The sequence below is a fragment of the Nipponia nippon genome, unplaced genomic scaffold, assembly GCF_047370975.1.
Source record: "Nipponia nippon isolate SJK-2023a ecotype South Korea unplaced genomic scaffold, ASM4737097v1 scaffold_7, whole genome shotgun sequence".
NCBI lineage: Eukaryota > Metazoa > Chordata > Aves > Pelecaniformes > Threskiornithidae > Nipponia > Nipponia nippon.
In genome coordinates this window covers 18,007,677-18,035,057 of record NW_028262391.1, presented here as the reverse complement: position 1 = coordinate 18,035,057, position 27,381 = coordinate 18,007,677, and the positions used below count along the sequence as shown (strand labels likewise).

Sequence of the window (27,381 nt, the reverse complement as noted above, 5' to 3'; positions counted from 1 at the left end):
TTGCTTCCTGTTTTATAAAAAATAGTCAGGATAAATGGCTTAACCAATTGCATATCCATTGTTACACAGTCATCACTACATAGCTAGGTGTGTTAATTTAAACACATTTTACCTTTACAGTGGGAAGGGTTAGGCATAATTAAGGCAGTTAACTCAAATGACAGATAATAAAATGGCAAGCTACTGTAACTCAGTTGTGTTCCACTGGGCACCCACACCCTAGAAGAGCAAGAGCTGTATTCAAATTTAACAACGCTAAGCTACTGAAGTTGTAACTTGATACTGTATGACTCCATTCTATATACTTCCTGCAGCTGAAGATTACTAAGACCAGAACAGAAAATTGAGTGGGAGAGTAAATATTGAAACTCATTCATTTGAGAAATCTTTTGTAACAGCACCTAACTTTAAATAACTAGTGACTAACTCCATATATTCTGAAATTTCAACATAAGCTCTTTTATGTTGTTTTTTTTAAATTCCAGCAGACTCATTAACCTCAGCTCTTCTCTACTACTTAGGTCTGTAATACAGCAACAAAACATAGCTAAGCTATAAAATGCCAAGTCACACTTTAATTTTCAAAGTTACTTACTGCTCTGAAATGCCTTGAACTTCCTTTAACCACATGCTTTGTTCCTTATCTCCAACATAGGCCACTTTAGTTGGGGGCACTGCATTTCCCATGTAAAGCTTCTGTGTGCCATGTGGTTCTTCTAAATAAAACCTTGAGAATATTATGACAGGTATGAATTTAACCAAAGAAGATTAATCTAGATATAACCAATTGTGAGCATAACTAAAATAGTTAGAAATTACTTGTTAAAGACATGGAAAACTTGCAGCATCATTTCTCTACCCCTTCCACAACAGGTCACACAGCATATTTTTATAAAAAATACCAGTATGTGTTCTGAAAGGAAGATTGTATAGAAATGTTCTTTTTTTACATTATTCTGTGTGGATTTCTGTGCATGCATTTTTCCCTCAAAGTTAAGAATGAGCTCTCCCAAACTTCTACATCTATAGCAAAATACTGAAGGACTAGAATTCTACGGAGACCAAACCTCAGAACAATCGTAAACAAAGGTTCTTCCACCAAGCCACCTTGGATACGTTTGGACTAATTGGCTGTTAGCAAGTGTTACAATAAAACCAAAACTTTTGTACAGCCCAAGAACTTATTTTAAATAAAACAATAAAGACAACAAACAACTATCCATGAAATGTCTCTTACTTAGTTTCTCCATCTGACACAGCAACAACTCTGGCTTCTTCAAGATGTGGCCAATTAACAAAAACACGCTTTCCAAGTACCAAACTGGCAACATTTTCCACCATCTGAAAAAAAAAAACAACCACCCAGAAGTTACTATTACTAATTGTTTAACATATTAAAAGATTTAAAAAAAAATATTTTCAAACTGTTTTTACAATAAAAACTACTCTAGTTAAAAAACAGGTTTTCTTGCAGAATAAAAAGCTCATTTTATCTCATTAAATTATATTTTGATACATATTACATAATCTCTGATTAGGAATGGAGAATCATATTTCATTTTTTAGCACAAAGTATTGTATTCCAAGCGTGGCTCTTTACATATAGCATATGTTAGTTGTAAGACCTGGGTTGATTTACATTTCAGGTATAGGCTTACTATGCACTTTTTTGTTAAATCATTTAGAACTATTTGTGTCTGTGGGACACAATAATCAAACTGACGATTTGAGATTCATGAAATATTTTGTACCATAGATTTTACTTTTTTATCTCACTGAAATAAAAAAATGGCACTTATGTCCAGGATTTTGCTAGCATCTGTAATTTTAGTCTCACATTACGTTCTATTTTTCCAATGAGTTTCTGCTATCTTTTAATCTACTAATGTGGCTTATTAAATTCTCTTTGCCATGTATCTTGAAAATGCACTCTCCCTATCTTTCTACTGTAAAATCCTATCTTGTTGTTTTCTTCCTGTCTCCTTTCTGGGTTTTATTTATTTATCTCTGAAATTTTTTTTCTTTTCCTGGATTTGTCTTTTGCTACCTGATATTTCTGATTATGAAATAGAGCTGGCTTTTAAAAGATTTAGAAAAATACTTTGCTTCTTAATGTCTCTGCATCAATTCTTTCCTCTAATTCCTCTATCAGTCTCATTTAAGTGAAAGGTGTAAGTCTGCTTTGTTGATGAAAAGGGACTGATTAAAAAATAAAAAGCATCTATATATTCAGCTACACAAAAGACAAGAGGCACTGGTCTGGAGACTCTGCTTCCGTGAATTTATATAATTTCCAACTATTAATTAGTCAGGAGTGAGTCTCACCAACCCCTTACCTGAGAACATCTGATAGCCACCACAGAGAAATGCCAGAAACTCTACTAAGGAGACTGACACTTAATATTCTGAAGTCAGGACAAATTTAAATCTTTCAGCAGATTCCCAAAATTCTAGACTGTTCCCTGCACAAATTTAGTGTTTTAATCCTAATGAACTTTATTTTTTACTATTGTCTCCAATAGTCAACAAAAGCTTTCAGTGTGAATGAATACTGTTAATGTTTTCAGCGAACCGATTCAGCTGATGTTTTCAAAATATATACTAAGAATACTACCACTTAATGGTCTCAATTTTGGGCTGGGAGCTAAGAACTTCAGAGTTCTTACTCCAGCAATTAGTTCTTACTCCAGCAATTAGTTCTATGGCCTGGAACATAAAGCTGTATTTCACCTTCCTTTCTATTAATCAAATTTTAACAATTTATACATAAAGCTTGTTTTGAAATCAAAGCATTACTAGTTAGATAAAGTTTTAAAAAAATCTAAAGATATTCTTTTAAATTAACTATTCAATATATTTAACTATTCTTTCTTAAGAAATGTGTTTTAAATTTTTTAAAAAACTTTTTCAGTACTACTCTAAATGTTTTTCTCCTATAATACACTATTGAGAAGATATAAATAACCAACATTTCAAATCTGACTATTTAACAAATTGACTCTCTTCATGACAAGGTATTTTGTCTGGGTTTTTTTTTTGGTTGCTTGGTTTTTGGGTTTGGTTGGGGTTTTTTGGTTTTTTTTGTTTTTGGTTTTTTTTTTTTGTTAGGAGCTGAATGCTTACCTGTTCTTTTGAGTTCTCAGCAGCTATGATTTCTAACATCATGTTCTCTCCATGGCTGCTTTGCTGAAACACCTGTACGCCACTTTTTCTAAGATAGAACTGGGTAAAAACAAAACAGCACATAAAACTTACTTCAACTCTTACGTAGTTATCTATTAAATGCAATTGAAAATGTCAGAAGAGAAAAATCTTTTACCTTATGTTTAATGTGCTTTAAAGTAGGAAATCCACAAAAATACAATGCACTCTTGTTGATTTTAGTTATCTTATTGTGGGTTATTTCTACATGCCAAGCATCCAAAGGTATCGTTTTATACCTAAAAAACAAGTTGCACAACACTTGCTCACACAGATTGACATCTGGCTCTAGAAACTCTCATTCCTCATTCAAACATTCATTAACAAACCCTTTTCATTCAAACATTCATTAACTGACAAACCCTTTTCCTGTAAGGTGGCAATTAATTTAAGCCACTTGGAACCTATACAACCTATACCCATGCTATTGCTGCAAAGAGACTACTCATTAAGAAAAAGACAAAACTTCAAGCCATGGTATGTCTCAATCTCGCTATTTTAATTCATTGTTATTGTCAAATTCTAAACTAGCAATGGTTCCAGACGGTATCATTCATCTTCACAACTATTCATTCTTCACTGAGTGTAATCCTGCAACAGGCATTCCTCCCCTATTTTGATTTAAGTTTGATTACTATTAAGGTTATGTTTCCATTTAATCTTGAAACCTCAGCCTGTGTTAAACAAAGCTGGCTACTTTCAGTGAGAGGAAAGTGAGCAACACACTTGTGTTCAACTCTCTGAACTGGATCCAATTGCTTACATTTTTTCACAAATGGTCTGGAATTAGTGTGCTGATAAATCATCACTATTATCAGATATTTGTACCAGTCTTTCATCCTCTGTGTCATACAAAGTTTAGTAATTCTCTAGAGTGTTCTTGCCAACTTAGCATTGGTTCATCTGTTTTGCGAAGTAATGTTTAAAGAAAAGGGACAAATACTTTTACTGTGCCATCCACAAGTAACATCTAATTCAACATTTTACATTTTTCAGTGTATATAGTGGCATATACAAGCTTTAGTTAAAACGCTAATAGAAGTATTCCAACTACATTTAGTCTACTCTAAAATATGTTATGCCACTGTTACCTTGTATGACATCTTTCTATTGCAGGGAATTTCTCTGGCCATGGCGACGTGTACTGGAACTCTGCATCTTTGTCATACCAGTACATTAAGCAAGCACTGTGAGTATTTCTTCGTTTCTCCTCTTCTTTTAGGCACTTATTACAGGATTCCATGGCCTGCAGCAGTCGTTTCTAAATTTTAGAGAAATTAGCGTATGTGAAACTGGCAACAAAAACTAGCACGGAAACGTCTACACTGGGAAAGTGGATACCTTCACTTTTCTGGTTAATGTGTTATTTTTCTAATTGCAGCCTCACCCTTCCTCATGTCCCAGCTCTCTGATAAAAATAGGACAATTACAATGGAATGGCTTTGGAGAATAAAGATCACCTTTTTGCAAATGTTTCCAAAGGCTAGCCATATTTTGCCTTTTACATTTAACATACAAAGAAATATTAAAAAGATTTTAGATGTTATCATAAAATTCTGCAAAAATAGCTATTGAAAAAGCTTCAAAACCTTATGGCTGATTCAAGTAGCAACGGTTGTCTTTTGTGAGAAGACTGAGTCCTGTACCTTTCACTGTGAACTATGGAAACAACTGATAGGCATATGCCACCACCTGTATGTATCTTAACATCTAATCTGCACTTTTATTTTCATCCATTCTTTGATATGCTCAAATTATATCTGATAAAAGATATTACAACAACGTATATAATACTGTTATCCTATATGCAAAAGGAAAATGTTACTATTTTATTCCTCTCTGTTAATGTTTTAGTGTTTGATTTGTACTTAAAGTCTTCTACCCATTACTTGTGTTCATGTGAAGAGATTTTCTGTAAAAAGACTGTTTTTTTGTTTTCAAGGGTTTCTTTTATTTTAGCTACAGACATTCTGTATTTTTATATGTACATAGGAATAGAATTTTTTTCTAAAAAAACTGAAATTAAATATTTGAATAGCTGATTAAAAACATGAACAAACAAGAAATCCACATCCCTTACTTAAGACTTCTGCCACTTGAAGCTAACTTTGCTTATGGTAACTTAATCTAGCCTTCCTCTCCAGGCTGCAAACATTTATATTTTTCTGTGGTCTTATCAAGTGTTAATTTTAACTTCCATTTAATTGCATGTCTAACTATTGATTAATTAAGAAGTTTAGCAGATTTGTTATGAAGCTTTTGGAGACAGCAGATGTTGAAAGAACTCACCTCATCAATAAACGGGATTAATACTACAGCTTCCCATTCTTGCTGTTTTCCATTTAGGTCAGTTTTAAAATCCGGTGGATAATATTCTATAATAGGAGAGTCTTGACTGATCATCAAATGCTACGAAAACACAATAGAGGAATTAAACAATATCAGAGACAATTCAGCACTAATTCTAGGAAGAGATAGAGGAAGGCTGGTATTAAAACCAATTCAGGGCTGAACACGAATTCAACATTTATCATTTAACTGTCCCAGTCTGAAATTGATTAGCAAGTGCAAAGTTTTGTAACTAACTTCACAATGTACTAATAATAGTAAGAAATAGAAGTATTTAACCATACACCTAAAAATTAGAGATAGAATATAACTAAGAGGATACGCAAAAATATCAAGAAAAGAGTTACTTCAAAATAAAGCAGACAACCAGTAAGCAATAGATAAATGCAATTTAATTCTAAATCCTACCTGGTAGCATTTAGGTAGCAGATCTTTGCTAGCTGCTGGAAGTACAGCAAGAAGCTGTTCAAATGGCATGAAAGGTTTTCCTAGTTCAAATTTTATTTTGAGTTCGCTGATGTTGCGAATATCTGACAGATAAGGTGCATAATGATAAGGATAATACCTGCAGGGGAAAAAACCTCTTAAGTTACTTGACTTAATTATAGCACAGCAGCGTTCACAGATCAGAAACAAACAGAACTACATTAAATGTTCCCAGCATACAAGGTGAAATATTGCTCAATCTTATGCAATTTCTCATTTGACAATTTCTCTTACCAGCTCCATGACTGAACTCCATGGTAATAATAATGCAAAATCCATTGTATTGCCTGGACATAACACTCAGCTTGATCAGCTAAGAAGTCACTTAAAAGAAAAAGGAAAGATACTTATTAGTTTTTCTCATTTTCACTGGTATATAAAAATTACTTAGCACCTTGGTACATAAGTATGAAGACAGAGCATTTTGAGAACCTAATAAGACCATCGTTTTCTAGATTCCTTTAATACTCATGGATTTTTTCTCTCTGGTCCTCAAATACTTAGTACAGAAAACTTGAGTTGCAGCTCTTCTTGCATTAGCCAAAAGCATCACCACTGCAGTACACTGCCATGTGTTCTCTGCTTTCAACATGAATGAATATTCTGTCTTGTATAAGACATATGCAAAGACTTGTCTTTGGTGTTTAGAAAAAAAAAAAAAAGAAAAAGAAACAAAAAGCACACACTTACTCAGAAACTACTTCTACACCCATTTTAGTCATGTAGTAAGTTCTTTTGTATTGCCTAAACTCAGTTTCAAACAGATCATCATCTTCTGGTTCATCTTCCAACACAGCTGAGAAAGCAGTCATGAAGGAAAAAAAAAAAAAAAAAAAAAAAAGGATTAACATTCTCTTCTCTACTACAGTAAGGTTTGAAGACATTCAGTTTTGACTTAATGCCTTAAATTTATTCCTCAAGTCACAGTTATAGGTAGGTGCTTATACCTTCCTTGCACTGAAAGTAACATGAAGCAAATCAAACAAAATCTTTACCCAGAGAAAGACTGGAACTTTTTTTTTTTTTCCCTTGGAAGACAGGCAACCCATTTTGTAGCCCAATTGCAAGAACAGAGAAGAGAATATAAGCCATCAGAAAATAATTTAAGAAAATGTTAAAATAAATTTTAAAATTTAATCTTTTTTCATCATCTTATATCATGGAGTAATATTCATACATTTTTGACATTAAATTTCAAAACATGAGCAAAAGACATTTCCTACAAGTGGAATGAGTTTAAAAACATAATGAAGATTTGCTCATTCATTCCTTTAATTCATCAGGGAAATACTGGTCAGGTAAGAAGCACTTCAAAAGCTTTAGCCCCACTCCCTCTTACCGTAAGCCAGTGATATGCAGTTCCATTTCCCCAATAGCTGACTACATAACTCTTTCAGTTAGATTAAGGTTATCTTTGACATGAAATTCCTACAAATATTCTAAATCTATACACAAATTAGCACGTTTTTTGTTACAGGTATATACATGGAAAAACTATTTGCACCTACTTTTAGGGGTCACAACTTCATCTTCGTTTTTTTCTAAAGCAGCCAAACATATAGAATTTTCCTGAGCCTATTAAATGAATATTTGAGATAAAGTAAAAATACAGGAAAATATGCACGTACCTCATTCACAATCATAAAATCTGCAACTCAAAATGCTATAATTAACATGTATAAATATTATTACATTATTATTAATTATTATTATAATATTATCAAACCGACTACATCTCCTTCTCTTCTAATTACCTATGGAAAATGACTTCGTCCATATAGATCAGGAAAAGGAGCAGTCTTAAATAAAATCTCAACTATCTTTAAAGAAATATCTGAATATTTTTTTCCAAAATACAACTATTTCCAAAACTGTGCAGTACACATTTAAGCATTTTTACCTCCATCATGCATTGTGCTACAGCACCACTATGCAATCAGTAAATTTTTAAGAGTTCAAATTACTTTTGTGGGAAGTAAGGATACAAGAAATTATGTTTTAAAGAGTCAAACAAGCCAAACATTCACTTCATTCTCACACTACACACTGTCTTTTGTGTACAGCACTGAGTAGCTTTCAATAAGCAGAACCATTAAGTTGGCCCTCTTCCCCTGTACCTGAGATATGCAAGCTCCTGACTGTCACTGCCATTCAAAGGATCAGTCAAGATGGCTAGCTAATACTATACAGCTGCTCCAAACTTCTGTGGCAAATAAAAAAACAACCACAAATAAAGCATACCTTATTAAAGGAAGAGCTAACATCTTGCTCTTACAAACCACAAACTGCACTAAAGAACAGGGTAACGACATACAGTGGTGGATTGAACTTGAAGGAATTTCCTGCTGCTACTCTACACTGTGCTGAAGGCATATATTGAAGGATAGCCGATGGAGGTGGTGGTGGTGAACATGACAGTGGGGCAGAGTCAAGATACAGAGAAAGGTGCTGTTCCTTATTAATTAGTTATATCTAGAATTGCAAGTTTAATAACCAATCTGAGATAGCTCACACCAATGAAATGGCTATTTATCTATTCATTGTCAAATAGTCGGCCAATGAACTAGACACGCACGAATGACCTATCAGTGTATCTGAAATATATAAAACTTCCAGCAGGCTATGCATTGAAAAGTAAAATTATGAAGCAGAGCAAGTTTGACCATAATTCACCCAGAAGTAAGTTTTGCTGCTGTTGAGGAACAGATAAATTGACATTAAATTGGCATTAAGTTACAGGTTTACAAGATTTCAAAAACATGAGAACTTAACCTTGACTTAACCATTTCCTCACTCACAACCAGCAACGCATACAGGTAGTTCCTCAAATGTTACATTTTTACTACCTTTTCCGATCTCAAAAAAATCTCAAAACAGAGTTTTATGCCATTTAATTTGTCTAAGATCAAATTATTGACCTGCAAAAAGTAACATTCTTATTTCCAGAACTGTGCATGTAAAACACTAACCTTTTGTTTCTTTTGTTTATTTTTTCTGGCTTCCTCTGCTGCAATACCAGCTGCCTCGTTGAGGTATTTATTGCCTACTTTACTTTCAAACCATTTTAGGTCTACAAAGACTTCACTGAAGTGTTCACGATCAAACTGTGCAGAAAGATTAAAGTAAGTTTAGAAATATTTGAGGGACGTCAAATTTAGAGTGCTAAATTAACAACGTCTTTTTAGTAGGTGCATTAGATTACATCTAGAATCATTCATACATAAATGTTTTGCCCTAGAGCTACAACTAAACTAATAGACTAATATTAAAAAACTTTTTTCTTAGCAATGTATAACATACATCCAAGCCGTATTTTGTTTTCTTTCAGTAAGGCAGCAATGGGTAACAAAAAGAATTAGGTAACTTCCACACTTCACTATCAACTCTAGAAGCAGTAGAAGCTTCTAGAGTCTGGGTAATACAGTCTTGTGCCACACACCCAACACTTTCATAGTTCTACTGAAGAATCAGTAGACAGGGCTGAAGCAGGGACAGCAGATGAACTTCCTCCTTCCAAGTTCAGCAGAAGGCTGAGACCTTTCCATTTCTATATGGCCTATACCTTTTCTCATCTCTAGGATGAATTACTACAGTGGCATTTAACAGGATTGCCTCCTGTACTCTAGTTAGTTCATGAAGAATGCTTGATGTCTGCCTCTGAGAGATACTAATGCTTCATTGCTCTTTACTAGTGATCTTCATAAAAAACTTGCAAAAAATATTGCTCTCCAAGATCTTCAGACACAGCTTACCCCACAAAAAACTGACCAGCAGGGGAAGCAAAGAATATTGCTGCCTGCAGCATGCTTTGCCCAGTACCGCCGCTCATTACTCAATGAGAACTGAGGACCACGATTCTAGTGGTGAATCCTCATTTGACTTGCAGTACTAAAAGATGCTGGCTAAAGCATAGATCGAATGATTCAATCTTTTTCCTCTTATGTTATGATAATATCAGACAATAACTGATTGTATCCCATCACTTAAACGATAAAACAGCTCATTAAATCACTTGTAAAACACAGTCATTTAACAGTTCATTAAAACTACAGCATGGTGTATTTTAGGGCACTATATTGAGGTTATATTCAACAGACATAATTTCGAAGTTACTTACATCTGACAATCTTGTGAGATATTTCTCAAAACGTTTTAAATTCAGATGCCCGTTTTCATTTATGTAACCTATAGGGAAAATAAAGTATGTTTTTTAAATTAACAATTTAACAGTTTTAAAATTTCAATTTAAATGCCCCATAGATAATAGAATGCAATCTTGCTGGCTGTCTAAAGAAAGTGTAATAAATGCTAAACATTCTAACATGGCTAAAAAGGTCAATAAATATTAACACAGGAACATTAATGCTGCTACTTTCCACAACTAAACTGAGTATTCTTACCTCCCAGTTCTGGCAAGATAGCCATATATGTTCTATAAAGTAGCGGCAGTGCATCATGATTAATGTGTAAATGAGGTAGATGAGGAATAAAATCATTTCCTACAAGGAAACCCATTAAGATCCAATCATCTATTATCCTTTCGATATCATATTCAAAGGAAATCTTGTCCTGGGGAAAAAAAAAAAGAAAAAAAAGAAAAAAAGCACAGGAGCATAATTTTTATTATCATGTTTGCATAAAAAGACTTCACACGTCTTCAATCACAGCTCCGTTAGAACTTACTTTTACTGGTGAAAATTCATAATCAATATATTCTCTCATCAGTGATAAGTGCAGTAAATGAAACGTGGTTTCCTCTGGTGCACATGCTCTGTAAATTATTCAAAACATTAATTATTTATAAACACAATTTCAACATGAATATTTAATAAATTCAAGGTTACCTAAAACCAAGTACTCTTACTAGGATTATATCCCTGCAGAAGAAGTAACATATAAACATTTCTTTGAATCTATTTTAGGATTCATCTGGTTTGAGTCTATAAAATTTTGCAGGAGAATCTTCTAAACAGCAGATATGACTGCACTGGATGAAAAACTAGCTTAGAGAAAGCAGGGCAGCTTTGTGGAGTTCCATGCTGCATTAACTATTTCCTAAGTAATTATCTCATTGTCCAAAAAAGGGACAACCTAACATAACTTTGCACCAAACCCAATACGTTTTAAAGTCTTTTAGAACTAGTCTGAGTACATACAGAGTACACAGATTCATGTCTAAACTGGCTGGGTTACATTTGCAGTCATTTGAAATGCTTCTTGTAAGAAAAGAATATGCTCAACTTGAAAATATGCTCCATGTGTATTACCTAGTGTCTTCAACACAGCACCAAAAAAATGACAAACCTACTGTTTATGGCATAAATTAGTCAACGGGTATTCTGCCTCCCTTTCCTCTCTTCACTAAAATTATTTAATACCTAAGCCAATGTTAGGCCAAAATCAGTTAATATCTATGCCAAAAGATTAATGAGCTAAAGACTGATGTATTTTAAATTTGTAAAGGACCATTTCACCTTGTAGATACCGTAACTAGCTGGGACAACCTCCAATGACAAACGAGGATAAACACCTGTGTATCCACACATACACATGCATAGTAGATTTTGGCCAAAATCCTCTGAGGAAGGTGCATGTGATACACAAGCTTAAATGAAGACTACTAAGACGAACTCCGAGCTACATGTGGCTGCACAGAACTTCAGACCCAATTCTGTCACTTTTTAAATGTAATTTTCATGTTGGCAAATCCAGGTTGATGCTCTAAGACTCTAGAGACATTTTGCCCCTTATTCTTCATTGCACTGGACTTGAAAATCCTGATAAAACAAATAATTTCTCTCAATCAAGAAACTGCTAACAGATATTAATTTGTATGTATTTTTAGTATTTTCAAATTTCCAATTGTAAGCACTCATAAAAGTGACAATATTGACAAAAGACAATTCCCATACCTTCCAGAAGTAAATGCCTGTAATGAGCAATATTATCAAGAAATTACAACAGGAGCCAAATATGAAACAATAGTGAAGGGGAAAAAAAAAAAAAAAAAAAAAGACACCTTGCCTTTTGATTTCATACTTTATTTAATTAATCCCTCAAAAGGTCATCACACTTTTATATTTTTTTTTAAAAAAGGAAAACCGACATTTTTCTTTGATTAGAAATTTTAAATTAGATTTAAAAGACTTAAGGTCTTTTAAAAACATTACAATATTACATGCCAACACTATCAACAGAGTGAGTATTAATGAAAAGTTGACTGTGGAAGACTATGAAAAGAATACTTGTTTCTGATGCTTATCATATTGTCCTTGGCAATAAAAACATTTGTTTATTAGCAAAAATGATGCATTTATCCAAACATTTATATGACTTAGCACTGTATTATCCAAAATCCTTTTTGTATCAAAAAAAGTGTATTTCTCTGTCTCTCCCACCTTCTCCCTTTATCCACCAAATATATGCTTAAGGTCCTTCAAAGAAGGAACCTAGTCACAGTAACAGTTGTAAAATTAGTTTTTCTATTACTTCAGAATAGCTCCATGTACATGCATAGTTCTGGAACAAATCACCTTGTTCTGACTGATTATAGCCCACAAGTTAGCTCAAATGGGCAAATGCAGAATAACAGCATCCAGTCAGCCCCTTTCTAAGAGAGTTTATTTTAGTAATTATTCTAGTAATTTACTTACATGCACAAAACCTCAGAGATATAAATACATTTTAGAAAGTCAAGATCTGCATAAGACAATTATGGAAACAATGTCAGTACATCCTGGGCTGCCCCGTTCAAATTATGAAGAAAGAAGCACAACACACCAAAGCTCTAAGGATTTTTTTTTTTAATCAGGTGTCCTGACAGCATACATTTTCTCATGTAAGCGGATTCAAATGCACAATTTACCAAGTTGATCTCTCTAATTTCGTGTATTTTCTAACACAAAAATAAACTAAGACTTTATAAATTTAGTATGCAATCAATAAAAAAAAAAAAATGTTTTAGTGACCCAGTATCTTTTGGATTTAATTTAATCATATATAAAATAAGAGTAAAGTTAAATGAGTTCACCTTTGAGGTTTTTTACCACCAAATCTGACTTCTTCTCTTAAGAGCGCAAAGTGTGCCTCATGACTTGTTAATCCCAGCATAATCTATTATAAAGAGATATTAGAAAGGTCTTACTTCATTGTTTTTTTTAAACTGTTATTTTAAGATTCGAGCACTATAAAGAAATTTTGCTGTTCGGTTTCATTACAAATTCAAAAGTTTGCAGGAATACAAAATGACATGCTTGTTTAATAACATTTTAGAACCCTATGCGCTTAGGAAGACAAAGACATATACACTTTATAAATGTCCATTTTTTGTATTATTTTAATTGCACATACCAAGTCAGCGTCTAAGCCATAGAGACAGTGTCTTGTGTTTGGATCATGATGGGGCTTTGCTTTTTCTGATCTGATGAACTCCATAATTTTATGCTCACCTTCCCCTGGAGTCTGCACAAAAAACCCCCAAAATTCATCAGTAAGCATTTTTCTATAAAATAAAAATTTATTTAAAATAAAATGTTAACAAAATACAATGACCTCATGGCCTGATAAGTAGACTGTTACTCCTTGCCAGGATTTGTCTGTGGAAATCTTCATATTTACAAAATATTTAAGATGCTCATGCAATCTGGCCATGAATTCAGTTCCTGAAAACAGAAATCTAAGTTAAACACAAAGCTTTTTACCAGTCATTCAAAACTGCGTTTACATATCAAAAGTATTAATGAAAAAACAAACAAATAAAAATTCTGCAAGAGATGAAGGGAACAGCTGGTTTTTTTTCCCCAAGATGTTTCATTTTTTCCATAGCAATCTAAAAAATTTTTAGAATGAGACAGTATTCCAACCCTACTAAAACTTGTGTTCCCAACTTACTTGAGCCTTTATTGATTCTGTCCTCCAATTAAAAAAAAAAATAAAAGCCTTAGGATGGGAAAACAGTGCCAAAATATAGATGCAAAAACATAAATCTAAACACTTGAATCATTAACAAATTATCTTACCTGGTGTAATACAGTTGGAGTCAAATCTGGCTTCTGTAGGGAGAATTTCTCCCTTTTCTAATGCCTTTTTTATTTTGTCCTCTGCCTCTTTTGCTGATCTAAAACAACACAGGGTTGGAGAGAGGGAATAGAGAAAGAATCAACCTCTTCAAATGTTAATATCCTAAGTACAGCTTTACTGATAAAATACATATAGTTGATTTTTTAAAAAAATGCTTAAAAAAAAAAAAAGGGAGAGAAATTTAACACCTGAATAGCTTGAACTTGTTTCTGATACACCTGGAAGGCTTTAAAATAGCTTTTTTTCCCCTAGTAATGATGATAATCTGTCATTGCTCAGATATAGCGAATATTTAGATCACCAAGATGATCATCCAATGGCTGACCACAATGAAAGCAAATTAGTGTTGGAACAGTAGGAATACTCAAGATCTAAACATCTGAAAATGCTATCCCAGAACAATAATGATAATATAGTTAAACAAAGCAGTAAGTTTGGAATACCACAGAGGTAGGAGTAGTGAACTAAAAATTTATCATCACTAGTAATGGAAAAACAAACAAACAAATGCCATCCTAGCCTTTCTTGGCCAAGGATTTCATAAACATTTTTGAACCAGAAAAAGAGAAACCACCAATATCTTAAATTTTCGTCCTTCTCTCAATTCTGCTCCAATTTTCTATTTAGAACTCTTTCTTAATTGCAAAAAAGACAAAAAACAAACCCACAAAAAAACCCAGTAGCTTGAAAATATTTTCTCTTGTCCCTTTTCCCCAGTTTGTTTCTGTTGCATCTCACTCACCATCCCTGTATTATCTGGCCACTGGCTTGCTTTCCTTACAGCAGTCTTCAAAAAAGCTTCCACATCTCCCGAAACATTAATGTAATTCTTAACACTGCGAAATCTACTTGCAGCTCTGTTTTTGAGCTAGCTTGCTAACTGGTATCGATAGAAAACCAGAGTTTCATTAGAAACTTCATTTCTTCTACAACTATCAAAGAATATTCCATTGTAGTTACCAAAAAGGCGTATCTAGAATTAGTGTTCACAAATACCAAAGACTCTCACAGGTTATGAAGCCGTTGGAGACATCTGTAAGAGCTCCACTGCAGATTTATTTCACAGAAAACTTCATAAGAAAAAAGCTCCCCCCGCCCCCAAGTCCTGCATACACAGAGAAAAATTGAAGTAACAAGCAAGCTTTCCTTTTTGGAATCCTGATTTTAAGTATTAACATTTTACAGGTAGTTACCCTCATTTAACTAAAAATCAAAGCTACTGACAAAGGCACAACCACTCATAATATATTTTGCTTTTCATGGCATACATTTAAGTAATTTTTTTAAGTGTTTACTATCTTAAAGACAGAGCAAGAAGAAATATTCTCACCTAAAACGTCTCCCACGCTGCTGATTCATTTTTGCTCTTGGAGCTACTCCATCAACTGCCATGAAGAAAACCTTCCTTGGTTTAATAATGCGAAATAGTACTTCCAAATAGTGAAAAATATCAGCAAAAATCTTATCTTCCGAGATTCTGAAGTGAACATCATCATCATTTGGATGTGAACACTGATGTATAATGCCATTCATGTCCAGGTATAAGTTGTCAAATTCTGGAATCTACAAAAGCCACAGTTAGTACCCATTTGGTGACAGCTGAAGCAATGCAATCACTGCTCACGGCATGGCTGAGACTAATGAACTCTGGAAACGAGCTGAGGTGGGAAGACCTCCCTGGAACCTACTGCATGCCAATGGGCTAAGAATATATTGACTGGTTATGGGTTTGTCTGCACTTGTAATCCTTTACCATGATTTTCCCAGTGAAGAAAGTCAGCTGAACAGATTCCTATCCTATCCTGATTGTTTCTGGTGCCTCAGGACTTCAGTCCCCTGTGCTCGGCCAATCTTCTACATTGTATAAGGGAAAAGCAAATAAAAATCACACTTTTCAGGAAGAGATAATTTTTTTTTTTTATATATAACCCCACACATTTCATTGATTCAATCTTGCATAGCTGCACTGTCAACAATAAAAACTACAAAACTGAGTATGCAGTTTCCAGCAGTACTTCAAAAGCAAAGCCAGCTTAAGAAGCTTGAGGGCTCTCCCCCTGTTAACCAGTTCCTACCACGACCACTGCACGCTGCCTCTTTAGCTATGCTGAGCCACCTGTGAGTCTAGAGAGTGGCAATTACCACCAAAAGCAGTACAGTTATCAATGATAACATCAATTTATTTCCCACACTTTCCAAACATGTTTTTTTTCTGTCTAGTCCTGTTCTAACAGCTTTATCTGTAGCAGTCCAACTTTCTTTTAAAGGAACAAACCCTCCCCTCAATGCACACAAGCAACATACAGAGCACAAATACTGTTAAATGTATGAAGCAAAGGGGCTGTTAGCTATCTTTTTGTTGCCAAAAACTACCAAACAGGCACAAAAGCAACTTGCAATAAACAAATCTATTCTGTAATCCACCCATATGACTGTTCATAAAAAACCTCCTGTCATTGCAACTGGAAAAAGGCACTGATAACTTTTTGTGATTTTCTGTAGTGTTGCTGCTGAGATATCTTTACATAATTTTGAAAGGCATGTTGTTGGACTTGTAGTTATCATCCAGACATAAGAGAAACATAACATTGTTTCAAAAAGAGGAATGATGCAGAGAAGAAACGAGGCAGGATTAGAACGGATCTCCAGTCACCTGCAATAATTAGTCTTCTGTTGTGCATAATGATCTTCAGTACAGTTAAATTCAATAACCAAACTGCTCTCAACGTGCTCAAACACCACAACATCCACACAGGCACCATTTTCAGATAAGAAGAGAGCAAGGAATTGCACAGGCAGCATTCTAAAGAGATGAAAACTAAAGCTTTTATATGAAAGCAACACATATATGGAAAACAGATGACCTTTTGAGAAGCACGGCTATAGTATGATTTAAAAATAATGATGTTTTACATAGGAATTGCCTTTTATTCTGGTAGTTTTTTCTGTAGTAGCAAACAGAAATCCTAATCTAGATGCTAGTATGTGTCAGTCTGTATATTCAAGTGGTCTGGCTGAGAAAAGGAAAAATGGGGATACATGCTACTGTTGAAGCTTGATATCACAGATAACAATCTAGACATTTTCTTTTCTCTTTTATACAGAGTAAGTATTCCACCTAAGCTAACAACATCACCTAGTCTCAGAAAGACTAACTAGAGAATGACATTAGCTCTGGTATACAAAGCTGAGTGGTGCTTTCTGTATACCTTAGGAGCTCGTAACAGCCTCTTACAGAAAGCACCATGGGTACTACCCCCTGCTGCTCTTCCCTGGTTAGAGCAGACACATGCCGACTCCCTCAGCTGCCACACTTCACAGTTCTTCAGCAGAAGTTTGAAGCTGCCACCAATTTCAGTGAGCAGCCCAAGCTTTTAACAAAACAGCTGAAAAGGCAGCACACACGGCTGCTGCCTTGCTACATGAACAATACGAGACACTTCAGTGAAACCCAACAAATCGTAAGCAAAGACCTAAGCTTTGAAAACTGCTTTGGAACTAGAAGGAAGGGTCAAACATCCAGCTCTGGAATCGCTTGAGCAGGGCATCTTAGATATGTTGATACAACAGCTATTTAATCTTTTAAAATGCTGTCTGTTTAGGGAAAAATCTTAAACACGCCTTCAATCATCACCCAACTCATCTCGGGACATCCTCGTTCAGACTGTAAAACCACGTCCATAACCCCAGTTGAAAATGACAATGAAAAGTTAAGAGCTTGTATCTAACAAGTACCAAACGTGACTTCTCTGAAAACACGACTTTTTTGCCTGACTGTTAGAAGCATTATTTGCGGCTTTCCTTTTTCAGGCTTTAACGTACTTCTTGTTTTTGCTACTAACACAAACTGCCCGACGCATGCGACAAGGAGACGCGGCAGAGCTGTCAAACCTGTCCCTCGTCATTGCTGTGCCATTCGCCGTCAGCGCCCGTGACTCTTCTCAGCCCGGTAACGAGGAACCCCCGACCTTCCGCCAGCCGAGGGGGCGCGGGGCCGGGCCGCCCAGCAGCGCGGCGGGGTTTCAGACGGGCCGGGGCGGAGCGCGGCCGCCGCGGAAACAAAAGCGAAAGGAGCGAGCCCGGCCGCGGGGAAACGCGGGGGGTGGGCGCCCCTGGGGGAACAGCCCGGTTTCGGTCCGGCGGCCTCCGAAAACATCCCTCGCACGGAACGGGGAGCGCGAATACCCGCGCCGCGGACCTGCGGCGGCAGGCTCCCGGCACCGCTGTACGCTAACGGCGGCCTCGGGTGGGACGTTCAGGCGTCCGGGGGGCTCCGAACGCCTCGCCCGCTTCCCAGCCGCCGCACGCCGCCATCCCGCGACTTTCGGCCGCTTGGAGCTGCCGGTCCCGCCGAGGCGCGGCCGTAGGCGCAGCCGCCCGCCCTCCACCGACCCGGCCTCGGCTCCGGCTCAGCCCCGCCAGCCCGGCCCAGGCAAGCCCGGCCGGGAACCAGGCCCGCTCCCTCGCCCCGCCGAGGGGCCAGTCAGGACCCCCCTCCTCCGCCCCGGCGCGGAGCGGAGAGGGGCCCGTGGCAGGCAGCGGCGCTCCGCTCCCGGCTCACCTGATGCTCCTTCAGCACCTGGCTGAGGCAGGGGTACCGCTCCGAGATCCACCGGTAGAACTTGGGGACCCCCATGGCCACCGCTCCCCGCCGCCCTCACAGCCCCCGGGACCCAAACAACCCCGGGCCCCGCTCCGCGCTCCGCCCTCCTTCCGGCGCGCCGTACTGACAGCCGGGCCGCCCGCGCCATCGAGCGCCGCGCAGAGCGCCCCGCGCCGACCATAGAGAGCGGCGGACAGAGCGGCGCTGCTGGCACGGGGCGGGGCTCCGACTGCCTCCCGTACCCGTCACCCCGCCCGCTGCCTGCCTCGTCGAGGGGTCGGGAGGGCTTCGGCCGCCGTTCCTGTCAGGAATGGCGGGCACCGCCGCTCGCCTCTGCCCCTACCAGCACGCACGTGAGCTGCCACGGCGCGCCTCAGTGCCGGCCTGCTGCGGGGGTGATGGCAATGGGTAACTCCCCCAGAGGTAGCTGGTGCAACAGGTCACTGTAAGGTGCTCTTCACTCTGTGCTGTAACGACAAAGCCCATGACGGGTAACGTAACCCCAGCACTCTCACACACCACAACAGGGAAGGTCAGAGTAGGTTCCGAAGATCTTACTTGGAAAAAGCTTCAGGTTTACGGGACAGGGACAACACTTTTGGAAGATCCTCAGAGAAACAGAACCACTATAACCAGTTGTAAACCCATTATTTAAATTTACTCTCCAAGCTGTCTGGATTTCAGCTGAACCAAAGCTTGCGTCTTGTGACACAGCAACACCGTGATCAAAAACTAGCGGCATTATTTGTCTCTCAGAACAGCAGAAACAAAATACTGTAAAAAATTCTAATTATATCCTATTGTAGGGTAAAAGAGTGTAATTTTTCCCTATTTCCCCCCTCATTTCCCTACAATTTGGAGGCCTAGAGAAGCAAGCATTACTGTAAGTTAGTATATGCCTTTTAAACATAGTTACACTACTCTTGTCCATCTCCAAATACTTTTTCTGAAATGGAGTCTGAAAAACACTTACTACAGCCACACTTCATACAAGGGAGGGAAAAGAGGGCCTGTGGAGAACTCTCAGGAGCCTGAGTGTATGTTAAAGTCACAGATACTACACCCTGCCTGCTGCGCTGGTGTTACAGCTGTACTGCCAGCGTCCTTTAACTCGCAGCTTTGGGTCATTCCCTTCAGGAGGGTTTCTTAGCACAGCAGGCAAGGGCAAAAGGAAAGTTTCAGAACATTGTAATGCTTTACCAGTTTCTTCATGGTAAGGTTTAAGATCCCAAATGTTTTTCTAGACGTAGCCAGGCCATATGGAAGAAAGTCAAAGGAAACCAAAATTCAAGGTCTACTGCTGGAAAGAAACACTCATTATTTTTAGAAAGCCCTTCTGAACTAGGAATAGAAAAAGGGGAAAGAACCACTTTACATCATATAAGTGTAAAACTTTAATGTCAGATTTACTAACCTACAAGTAAGCTGAATGAGAAAAATCTTTACGAAAATATACAGTACTTTATAGTGCATTCTTTCAACACTGCAAAAATTTTTCATATGATCAGAGTAGGTATGTACATAAGAAACTTGCAGAGACTTGCACTCTAATTTTTAAGCAGTTCCTATATACTGCCTTCTATATGTATACAAAACATAAGCCATAACACCTTACACACCTGCAAGTATATTCACAACATACTTGCAAGTGTATCATATATTTTACACAGATTTCAGATTGTTCTGCTGCTTACAATCAGAAATCAACAGAAGTAACCAGTTATCACTGATTAATAGCTTCTCAAGAATATTATAGCTACATCACTTGTGAACAGTATCGTTCCAAAGTGAACAAATTTCACATATATGGAGCCCAGCCCATATACATCTGGCAGAGCAGGTTGTCATCACTTGCTTCTTGAATAAGGTAATGAACATGCCCTTCAATAGATAAGGGTAATCCTTTTATTCTATTTCTAGTCTTAATGACACCTTGCAGCCGTTGTTCTATATCAAGGACATGGGTTTTGGCCTGGAAACAAAGAAAAAGGCAAAAAAAAAAAATGAATATTGCTACTATCCATGAACTTCCACTTCTTAAAATAAAAAAGTATTTATTAGGATGTGTTTGAAATCTGTATGCTAATTTAATACAAATCCCAGCTGTCTACACCAGTAACTCTGAAAATAAAGGATACGCACTTCTAAAAATCATTCTTTAAAATGGATAGATTATTGGTCAAGTTATAACTTTTGCCTGACATTTTTACAGATAAAATTTACCAGAGAAGACTGAAAAAGCTGTGCAAATGTATTTGAAAATGTTAGAATGCTTTATTTCATGCAATTGCTTTCAAATAAATGCAAAATTTTCCCAGCCTTTTTCTTGGAATTCTGGATAAAATTAAAGATAACTAGTCTGGAAAATTTAGGCCAAAATTATGAGAAACTGAAATGAAGAAGTCTAATAACAGGGTGCGATGAGCAACTCAAAATGAGCTCTTCTGAGGCCCACTAGAGTAGCCCGTTCATACTAATTATACTCACATATTTTCTTTTAAAGCTCAAGTATAACATTGGCACCTATCCAGAAAAAACAGTTAACCACATACAACTATGTGGGTGGCCCTGTAACTAAAAGAGAGGTTATGTAGACACAGCCTGGTTAGTAACTATTTGAAGACCAGGATATTGTCTGTGCTCAAATAGCTCCGTACTGTAGTTTGTCCTTATCTTAGTTGCCATGTTTATCAGTGCTTCTGAAGTTTTATCTGATATTACACATATCTATTTTCACTAAATATTCCTTTTAAAGGAAAAAGGAAACAAATCAGAATTTTTGCAAAGGGGAAAGAGAATAAATATTACAGGTTGTGCAAGCTATATTTTGGATGAACAATATTGTATTTATCAGCCGCTACAAAAGAAACAGTACATATGAAATTCTAATTTTAACCAAGTATTCCTTGACATGTAACAAGGCACGTATTTATTCAATAATAAACATCCACTCATGAAAAGCACAAAAATACGCATGGAAAGGACTCCAGATGTTACCGTCACTGTAAATCTAGAGGACTGTGCAACAGTCAGAGCAAGGGGGAAGCGGGAGCCTCGCCTATCCTATTGCTTCTGTTGATGTTGTCCTTGATTTAGTAACGCTGATGAGAGAATCATAGGCTCTATTTTGTTTGGTTCTTGAGTAGATAAATTACATTTTCTATCAATAAAAATAGTCTCTTTATGGATAAAAATTAGGAACACAAAGATAATATAGAAGAAACAACAAGAGGAATTTTTAAATGAAAATAAACCCAAGAATATTAAGGTTTCAATTAGAAAATATATAACTTGCAACCACAATGGACATTTGACATTTGAAGGTTATGCTATGCTTGTTTTCAACTAACCTTTTCGTTGACCACCTCTCCAGTTTCGTTCACCGGTGCTTTTGTATTCCCTTTAACAGGTTTACTCCATTCCACAAGAGGATCATGGAGAAAAGTCTTTAAGACACTAAATACATTAAAAATAAAAAAAGGATAAGATACATATAACACATTTAATTTTCAAAACAAGAACACTGACAGGAGTCTAAATTTAGTGCTGAATATTTATACTGTTTTATATTTAACTGCATGTTATAGTAAGACTGAGCTGCATGATAGGCATATGCTGGAACTGGCATATTCACCAGCAGTTACTGTTTCGGATGTTTAGACTGCAGACAGCTTTTTCAGAGTTTGTAGCAAAACCAGTTGCTGTACCTCATTAAAGGCTCCCTTTGATCACGCATAAGCCTCATTGTGACTTCACAAGCTCTTCGGAAGAGACCTTCTGTTCCCATTGGACCCATTCCATTAACCATGTTGTGAGTGAGACGAAAAGGAACAATTTCCGGAACTTCAAAAGTTTCTCCCTTTACATTGATTAAAAAAAGAGTATGCCCTAAGCGTTTTAAGCATTATTAAAGGGTAACATTTGCATCGTTTTTAATTTTTTTCCCCCATCTTTGTCAGTGGCAGTTTCCTAGCTGATGTTTGCTCAGATCACAGTCCTTCTCAGCTGTTAAAGGGAAATTACAGTGAATAAAGGATACCAATGTCCAAATAACCTCTTTTTCCCTGTTTTAATACACTAATACAGTGTATAAAATTTTGTTCTAAGTATATATTGCTGCTCTGTAGTCTCATGCAAAATGCTAGCCTTTCTTTTATAACATGCAAGTTAGCTTAAAAACAGTTCTTTTTTTTAATTAAGGGTTATGTAGGACAATTTAGGCTTACCAAAAAGAAAGCAGGAGAAATAAACTAACAATACCTCTACCTCACTTATCTGAATTAAAAAGGGCACATATTCCACACCAAAAGCATCCCTTCAACAGAAACACCAAAACTCCAAATCCCACTCTGGCCACAATTTCTGCTGATTATTTTTAGAGAACCATTGGAATTTTTGTGCTGAATTTGTGTGAGAAAAAACAAAAGAAACTCTTCACAGCAGCAAGATTCTGAATGTAGTATTTACAGCTTTGTTTGGAGGGTGGTGGTGGAGAGAGGAGAGTCACAAAATACAAACCCTCTAAGATTTGAGCTGTTTCAGTGTATCCACATCAGCTCATCTGATATTGGCTAAATCAAAAAGCTGGCTTTCATTAATGCAGTATACAGAACAATCACATACTCTTTACATATCCCAGACTGTTTGGTATAAATAAGAAACAAAGTGAGAGAGATAACACAACAGATATGTTAACGTCAAAACAGTGGAAAAAACCCAAGACAGTAGAAATTTGTAACTTACATGCACATAAAACAAAGAGCAAGTTCAGCAAGTGGCATTTCTCACCTTATTGAAAAGGCAGTTGAAATCCACATGCACACATTCACCAGTCAAAGAATCAAACAGGATGTTTTCACCATGACGGTCTCCTAGACCAAGTATGTAACCTACCATTGACATAACTGCAACAGAGCGACAATAGGCTGACCTGCTATTGTACCTGCAGAAATAAGAATCAGATATGTCTAAGTCACTGCCTTGGGTTATTTGTCTTTATTCAGTAGTATCATTAATGTTTAGTGAAATACACAAAGTAGGTATTCTTGAGCTAGCCCAATCCCAGCCACTCACCATGAAGTAGGATCAGGGAATGTTCTAAGAAACCATTCATGAAAGAGAGGAGGATGACGAGGCAGAAGGACTTCTTTGAACATCTTCAGCTTTTCAGACAAAGGTGCTGACTTTGGAAGCATATGCTGACGCAATTCTTTTCCGGTCATATAGATACCTGTAACAGACCTCCTCAATCAGGCAAAAGAAGTCCCCAAATATAAAGCCTTACACGTACTATTACAATATGGTATTTTAGAGAAGATAAACATCTCCATAAAGTTGAAATAAATGAAGAAATAGAAAACAACCCATAGAACATGTTGGTGGTGGGGTACTAGAAAGTAAATGAAAAATCATAGTGTTAACTGAAAGAGAAGACCTGGCAAACAAGCCACCAGTTTTACCAATCGCCATGGGGTGGAGCGGGGGCAACACGCATACACAAAAAACCCCCACCCTCACAAAGCCATTCATTATATTCAGCTGAGATGTCTGGAGTTCCACACTCCCCAATGTTTGCATACATCCAGATAACGTATGAAGTTTTCCCCCAAAATTTTATTGCTTTGGTAACAAAAAATTCAAAAGAAATCTGATCTTTGCCCTGGAAAGCTGCTGTACCCTCAACCTTGATTCAATTATAAATTATCTTAATTATCTCACACAAATGTAACAGAAATGAAAAACAGCAGATCAAACCTAAAGAAAAAGTCCCCAGTCTTTTCTGTTATTCAGTGCTGCACATACATTCCCATGCTGCTGAAATGATTTACATCATTGTATAAAAAGAAAGTATTAAGATGATTGTGTTATCAGTTCTCATAAGGAACTTGTTTATTGCAAGCACCAATTCTCTTCCATTTAAGAGGAAGTCTACCACACATATGAATAATAATATCTTGCAGATAGTTAAAAATACACGTGACTGCATCTTCCTAGAATTTAGTCTGATCCTTGCGCTTTTGTCTCATTTACTAATAAAGAAACAAGCCCTTTAAAAAAATAAAACACCAAATATCACTATAGTCTAATATATTTCTTTACCTTTCTCCTTATAAAGTTTTATCAGGATATTTCTTAAACCAGCAGTGTTGTTCACCCATTCAATTATGCCACATTCATCATTTAATGGAATAACTGCGTAGGTTCGAATATGGAGTTCTCGCCTACGTGACTCCGCATCTTTTCTTAAGCACTATTCACAAAAGAAAAATGAGATTAACAGGTAACATAGACAGGATTAAAATGTATCAATAACATTAACCATTCTATCTATATCTATTCTCCAATCACATGATCTAGAATTTAAAATTCTAAACTTCATCATCTGCAGTAGGTCAAATGCAAGCTCATCTGTTCTCCACAGTAAATAAAAAAAGAGAATTTTGCAATAAAATAGCCAAACTGCATAATTCGTACATGGATTAAATCCCTTAAAAGCAGTATTTGAAAGAAATGTTTTAGTGTTTCAGAGATGCTATCATTTGCTTTAACCTCATGGAAAACGTGGTACCGTAACCTTAAGCATAGCACCGAGAAGCGAAATATAACTATAACAAGAAGTATGGCAACGCTTTTAATGTGAAAAGATGAATTTAGCTATTTCTCATTAAAAATATTTGAAAATACTAAATAAGAAATATGAAACATGACAGCAGAAAGTTTGCAGTTATTTATTTACTGCAAATAACCTTTCCTGTATATTTTTGCTGGAATAAAAAATTGTTTTGGCAAAATGTTGTATTTTGTTATTGTTTTCACAAGTCCATAAGAAGTTATACATTATCAATTGCTATTGATTTCTGCTGAAATAAGATATTTCGCAACAGGTTACTTTTCTTCCAGTAAGCTTTATATCATGCTAAGTTGTTTTTTTTGTTACATAGTTCAGCAGTTTGTTCTGGTCAATAAGTATAATGCATCTGATTGATTGTCTAGCTTATCAAACCTTATTAATAAGGGAGTTGAATTCCATGAGCCGACAGTCTTTTCTTAGATCGTCTTTTGGCTTACACATCATAATGTAAGATTTCCCATCTGAACCTTTTAAGGTGATCTTTTTTGGCTTTTGAAGTGAGGCAAGAATTTCCACCTAAGCAAAAAATTAAATTCTTTATTAACACCTGTGGCAGACCATACAAAATAAAGTGCGTAAAGGTAATAAACTACTGCAACCAATCACGTTAGCACTTCCATGGTGCTACAGCATATTAACCTCAGGTCAAAACTTCATCTGAGTACCAAGAGGCCATATCTGTCTCAGGTTGTTTTAACAGAAGTCACTCAGTTTCCACGGAAGTAATTATGAAGTATCCTACTTACTCCTCCAAGTCTAGGGAGCTAAGATACATTTGCAGCTACATTTGTTTAACATGAAGTTTAAAATGAGGTGCCAGCTAGAGGCTTACCGTATCATCAAAGCCTGCAATGTAGGCCCAGCATCCAGGAAAAGGGTCATGGTTAGCATGTGTACCAGGAATTGAAGGAAGAGTTGGTATCATTACAGATTGTAAGGGAATGAGAATTTCACTAAATGTGTGCTCTTCTACTAATCTCTTAAGTGTTCTGAAATGAATATTCATGCTTAATGTTGAGCTGTTTCCATCAACCTTGAAAAAAAAAGTTGTTCAAAAGTTAACAATAAACACTTAAAATATTACTGCTATTTCACATTAACTGATGAATAGAATAGAATAATGAATGCTTATGGTAATAAGAAAAATGGCAAATTACATTTCAAATTAAATGGGAGTGATCAAAAGTAAATGTATCTGGCCTTTATGGAAGAATTTAATAATCAAAGAATTTATTTAGTTTTACCTTCATTATCAAGTTCATTTGTTCATGAAAATGCAATCAGCCTATTTTTATAGTAAAACTCTGAAAGTTAGTGGGCAAGAATCATACATGAAAGCATAAAACAATGTAGTCCGTGCACTCTGAAATGTACCATTATGTGCTGAAATATTATGCAATGTGCTCAATTTAGAGCTATTTTCTATTAAGAAAAAAAACCAAAAAAACACAAAAAAACTTTTACAAGTTAGCATAGTTTCTGTTAAATTGCAGTTATGTAATGAATTGGCTAATGAAAGCTATCAGAAGAAGCTTTTGTATAACATTTTTGAGTAATCCTATTACATGCATTAATTTGTTTATTTTTGGAAGTACCGGTTTGTTGCATAGTTCTAATAGCTTATCTGTAAGGCGTGTTGCATCTCCAATAAATTTTCCTAAAGATTCCTTCATGTGAATAGCTTTGTTTAGAATTTCCTTACATCTATTGACACGCGTAGGGTAAGAGGACTGAAAAAAGAGGAAAGGTAAAATTTATTAAACAACAGTCAAATCAATTAAAGAATCCTAACCCGCGCCCCCTCCCCCAATAATTAATATATTCTTTTCTCTACTTATTGCTTGTCACATTTAATATATGGAGAAGGATGTTCTCCAGCTGAAATTTAGTACCTGTACAAGTAGTAAAGTGGTACGGTTGGTGGGAGGGTGTGTGTGGGTTATTACTTTCCGAAACCGTTCTTGGGAGCCACGCAACACAAAGGCCAATATTCAAGAATACGCCAGTGTATCTTGAATGCTATTTCACCAGC

The 27,381-nt window shown here is 36.4% G+C and overlaps 2 protein-coding genes across 12 annotated transcripts in view; both read right to left on the bottom strand.

Moving 5' to 3' along the window:
- XRN1 (5'-3' exoribonuclease 1) overlaps positions 1 to 18,884 on the bottom strand; it is a 40,970-nt gene extending 22,086 nt beyond the window's left edge. For 5 of the 8 annotated variants that reach the window (XM_087740216.1, XM_087740218.1, XM_087740219.1 and 2 more), the window contains exons 1-20: positions 18,677 to 18,883; positions 15,446 to 15,678; positions 14,055 to 14,152; positions 13,588 to 13,697; positions 13,387 to 13,497; positions 13,067 to 13,149; positions 10,720 to 10,807; positions 10,437 to 10,605; positions 10,154 to 10,221; positions 9,006 to 9,140; positions 7,545 to 7,611; positions 6,727 to 6,832; positions 6,271 to 6,360; positions 5,959 to 6,115; positions 5,491 to 5,610; positions 4,293 to 4,462; positions 3,320 to 3,440; positions 3,124 to 3,222; positions 1,238 to 1,341; positions 596 to 727 (exon numbers count right to left, since the gene is read on the bottom strand). In XM_087740216.1, coding sequence (XP_087596342.1) covers positions 596 to 727; positions 1,238 to 1,341; positions 3,124 to 3,222; positions 3,320 to 3,440; positions 4,293 to 4,462; positions 5,491 to 5,610; positions 5,959 to 6,115; positions 6,271 to 6,360; positions 6,727 to 6,832; positions 7,545 to 7,611; positions 9,006 to 9,140; positions 10,154 to 10,221; positions 10,437 to 10,605; positions 10,720 to 10,807; positions 13,067 to 13,149; positions 13,387 to 13,497; positions 13,588 to 13,697; positions 14,055 to 14,152; positions 15,446 to 15,678; positions 18,677 to 18,751 — 2,336 coding nt within the window. In that variant the 5' untranslated portion in view covers positions 18,752 to 18,883. Of the gene's footprint in view, positions 1 to 595; positions 728 to 1,237; positions 1,342 to 3,123; positions 3,223 to 3,319; positions 3,441 to 4,292; positions 4,463 to 5,490; positions 5,611 to 5,958; positions 6,116 to 6,270; positions 6,361 to 6,726; positions 6,833 to 7,544; positions 7,612 to 9,005; positions 9,141 to 10,153; positions 10,222 to 10,436; positions 10,606 to 10,719; positions 10,808 to 13,066; positions 13,150 to 13,386; positions 13,498 to 13,587; positions 13,698 to 14,054; positions 14,159 to 15,445; positions 15,679 to 18,676 lie in introns of those variants that run through there. The other 3 variants (XR_015700646.1, XM_087740221.1, XM_087740222.1) reach the window with 2 other exon arrangements.
- A 1,215-nt stretch (positions 18,885 to 20,099) lies between these two features.
- Positions 20,100 to 27,381, bottom strand: part of ATR (ATR checkpoint kinase) — a 42,104-nt gene continuing 34,822 nt past the window's right edge. For all 4 annotated transcript variants that reach the window (XM_087739311.1, XM_087739310.1, XM_087739313.1 and 1 more), the window contains 9 exons: positions 26,945 to 27,079; positions 26,182 to 26,382; positions 25,722 to 25,865; positions 24,818 to 24,968; positions 23,792 to 23,948; positions 23,507 to 23,660; positions 22,426 to 22,577; positions 22,069 to 22,174; positions 20,100 to 20,690 (listed from right to left, as the gene is read on the bottom strand). In XM_087739311.1, the coding sequence (XP_087595437.1) occupies positions 20,517 to 20,690; positions 22,069 to 22,174; positions 22,426 to 22,577; positions 23,507 to 23,660; positions 23,792 to 23,948; positions 24,818 to 24,968; positions 25,722 to 25,865; positions 26,182 to 26,382; positions 26,945 to 27,079 (1,374 nt within the window). In that variant the 3' untranslated portion in view covers positions 20,100 to 20,516. The remainder of the gene's footprint in view (positions 20,691 to 22,068; positions 22,175 to 22,425; positions 22,578 to 23,506; positions 23,661 to 23,791; positions 23,949 to 24,817; positions 24,969 to 25,721; positions 25,866 to 26,181; positions 26,383 to 26,944; positions 27,080 to 27,381) is intronic.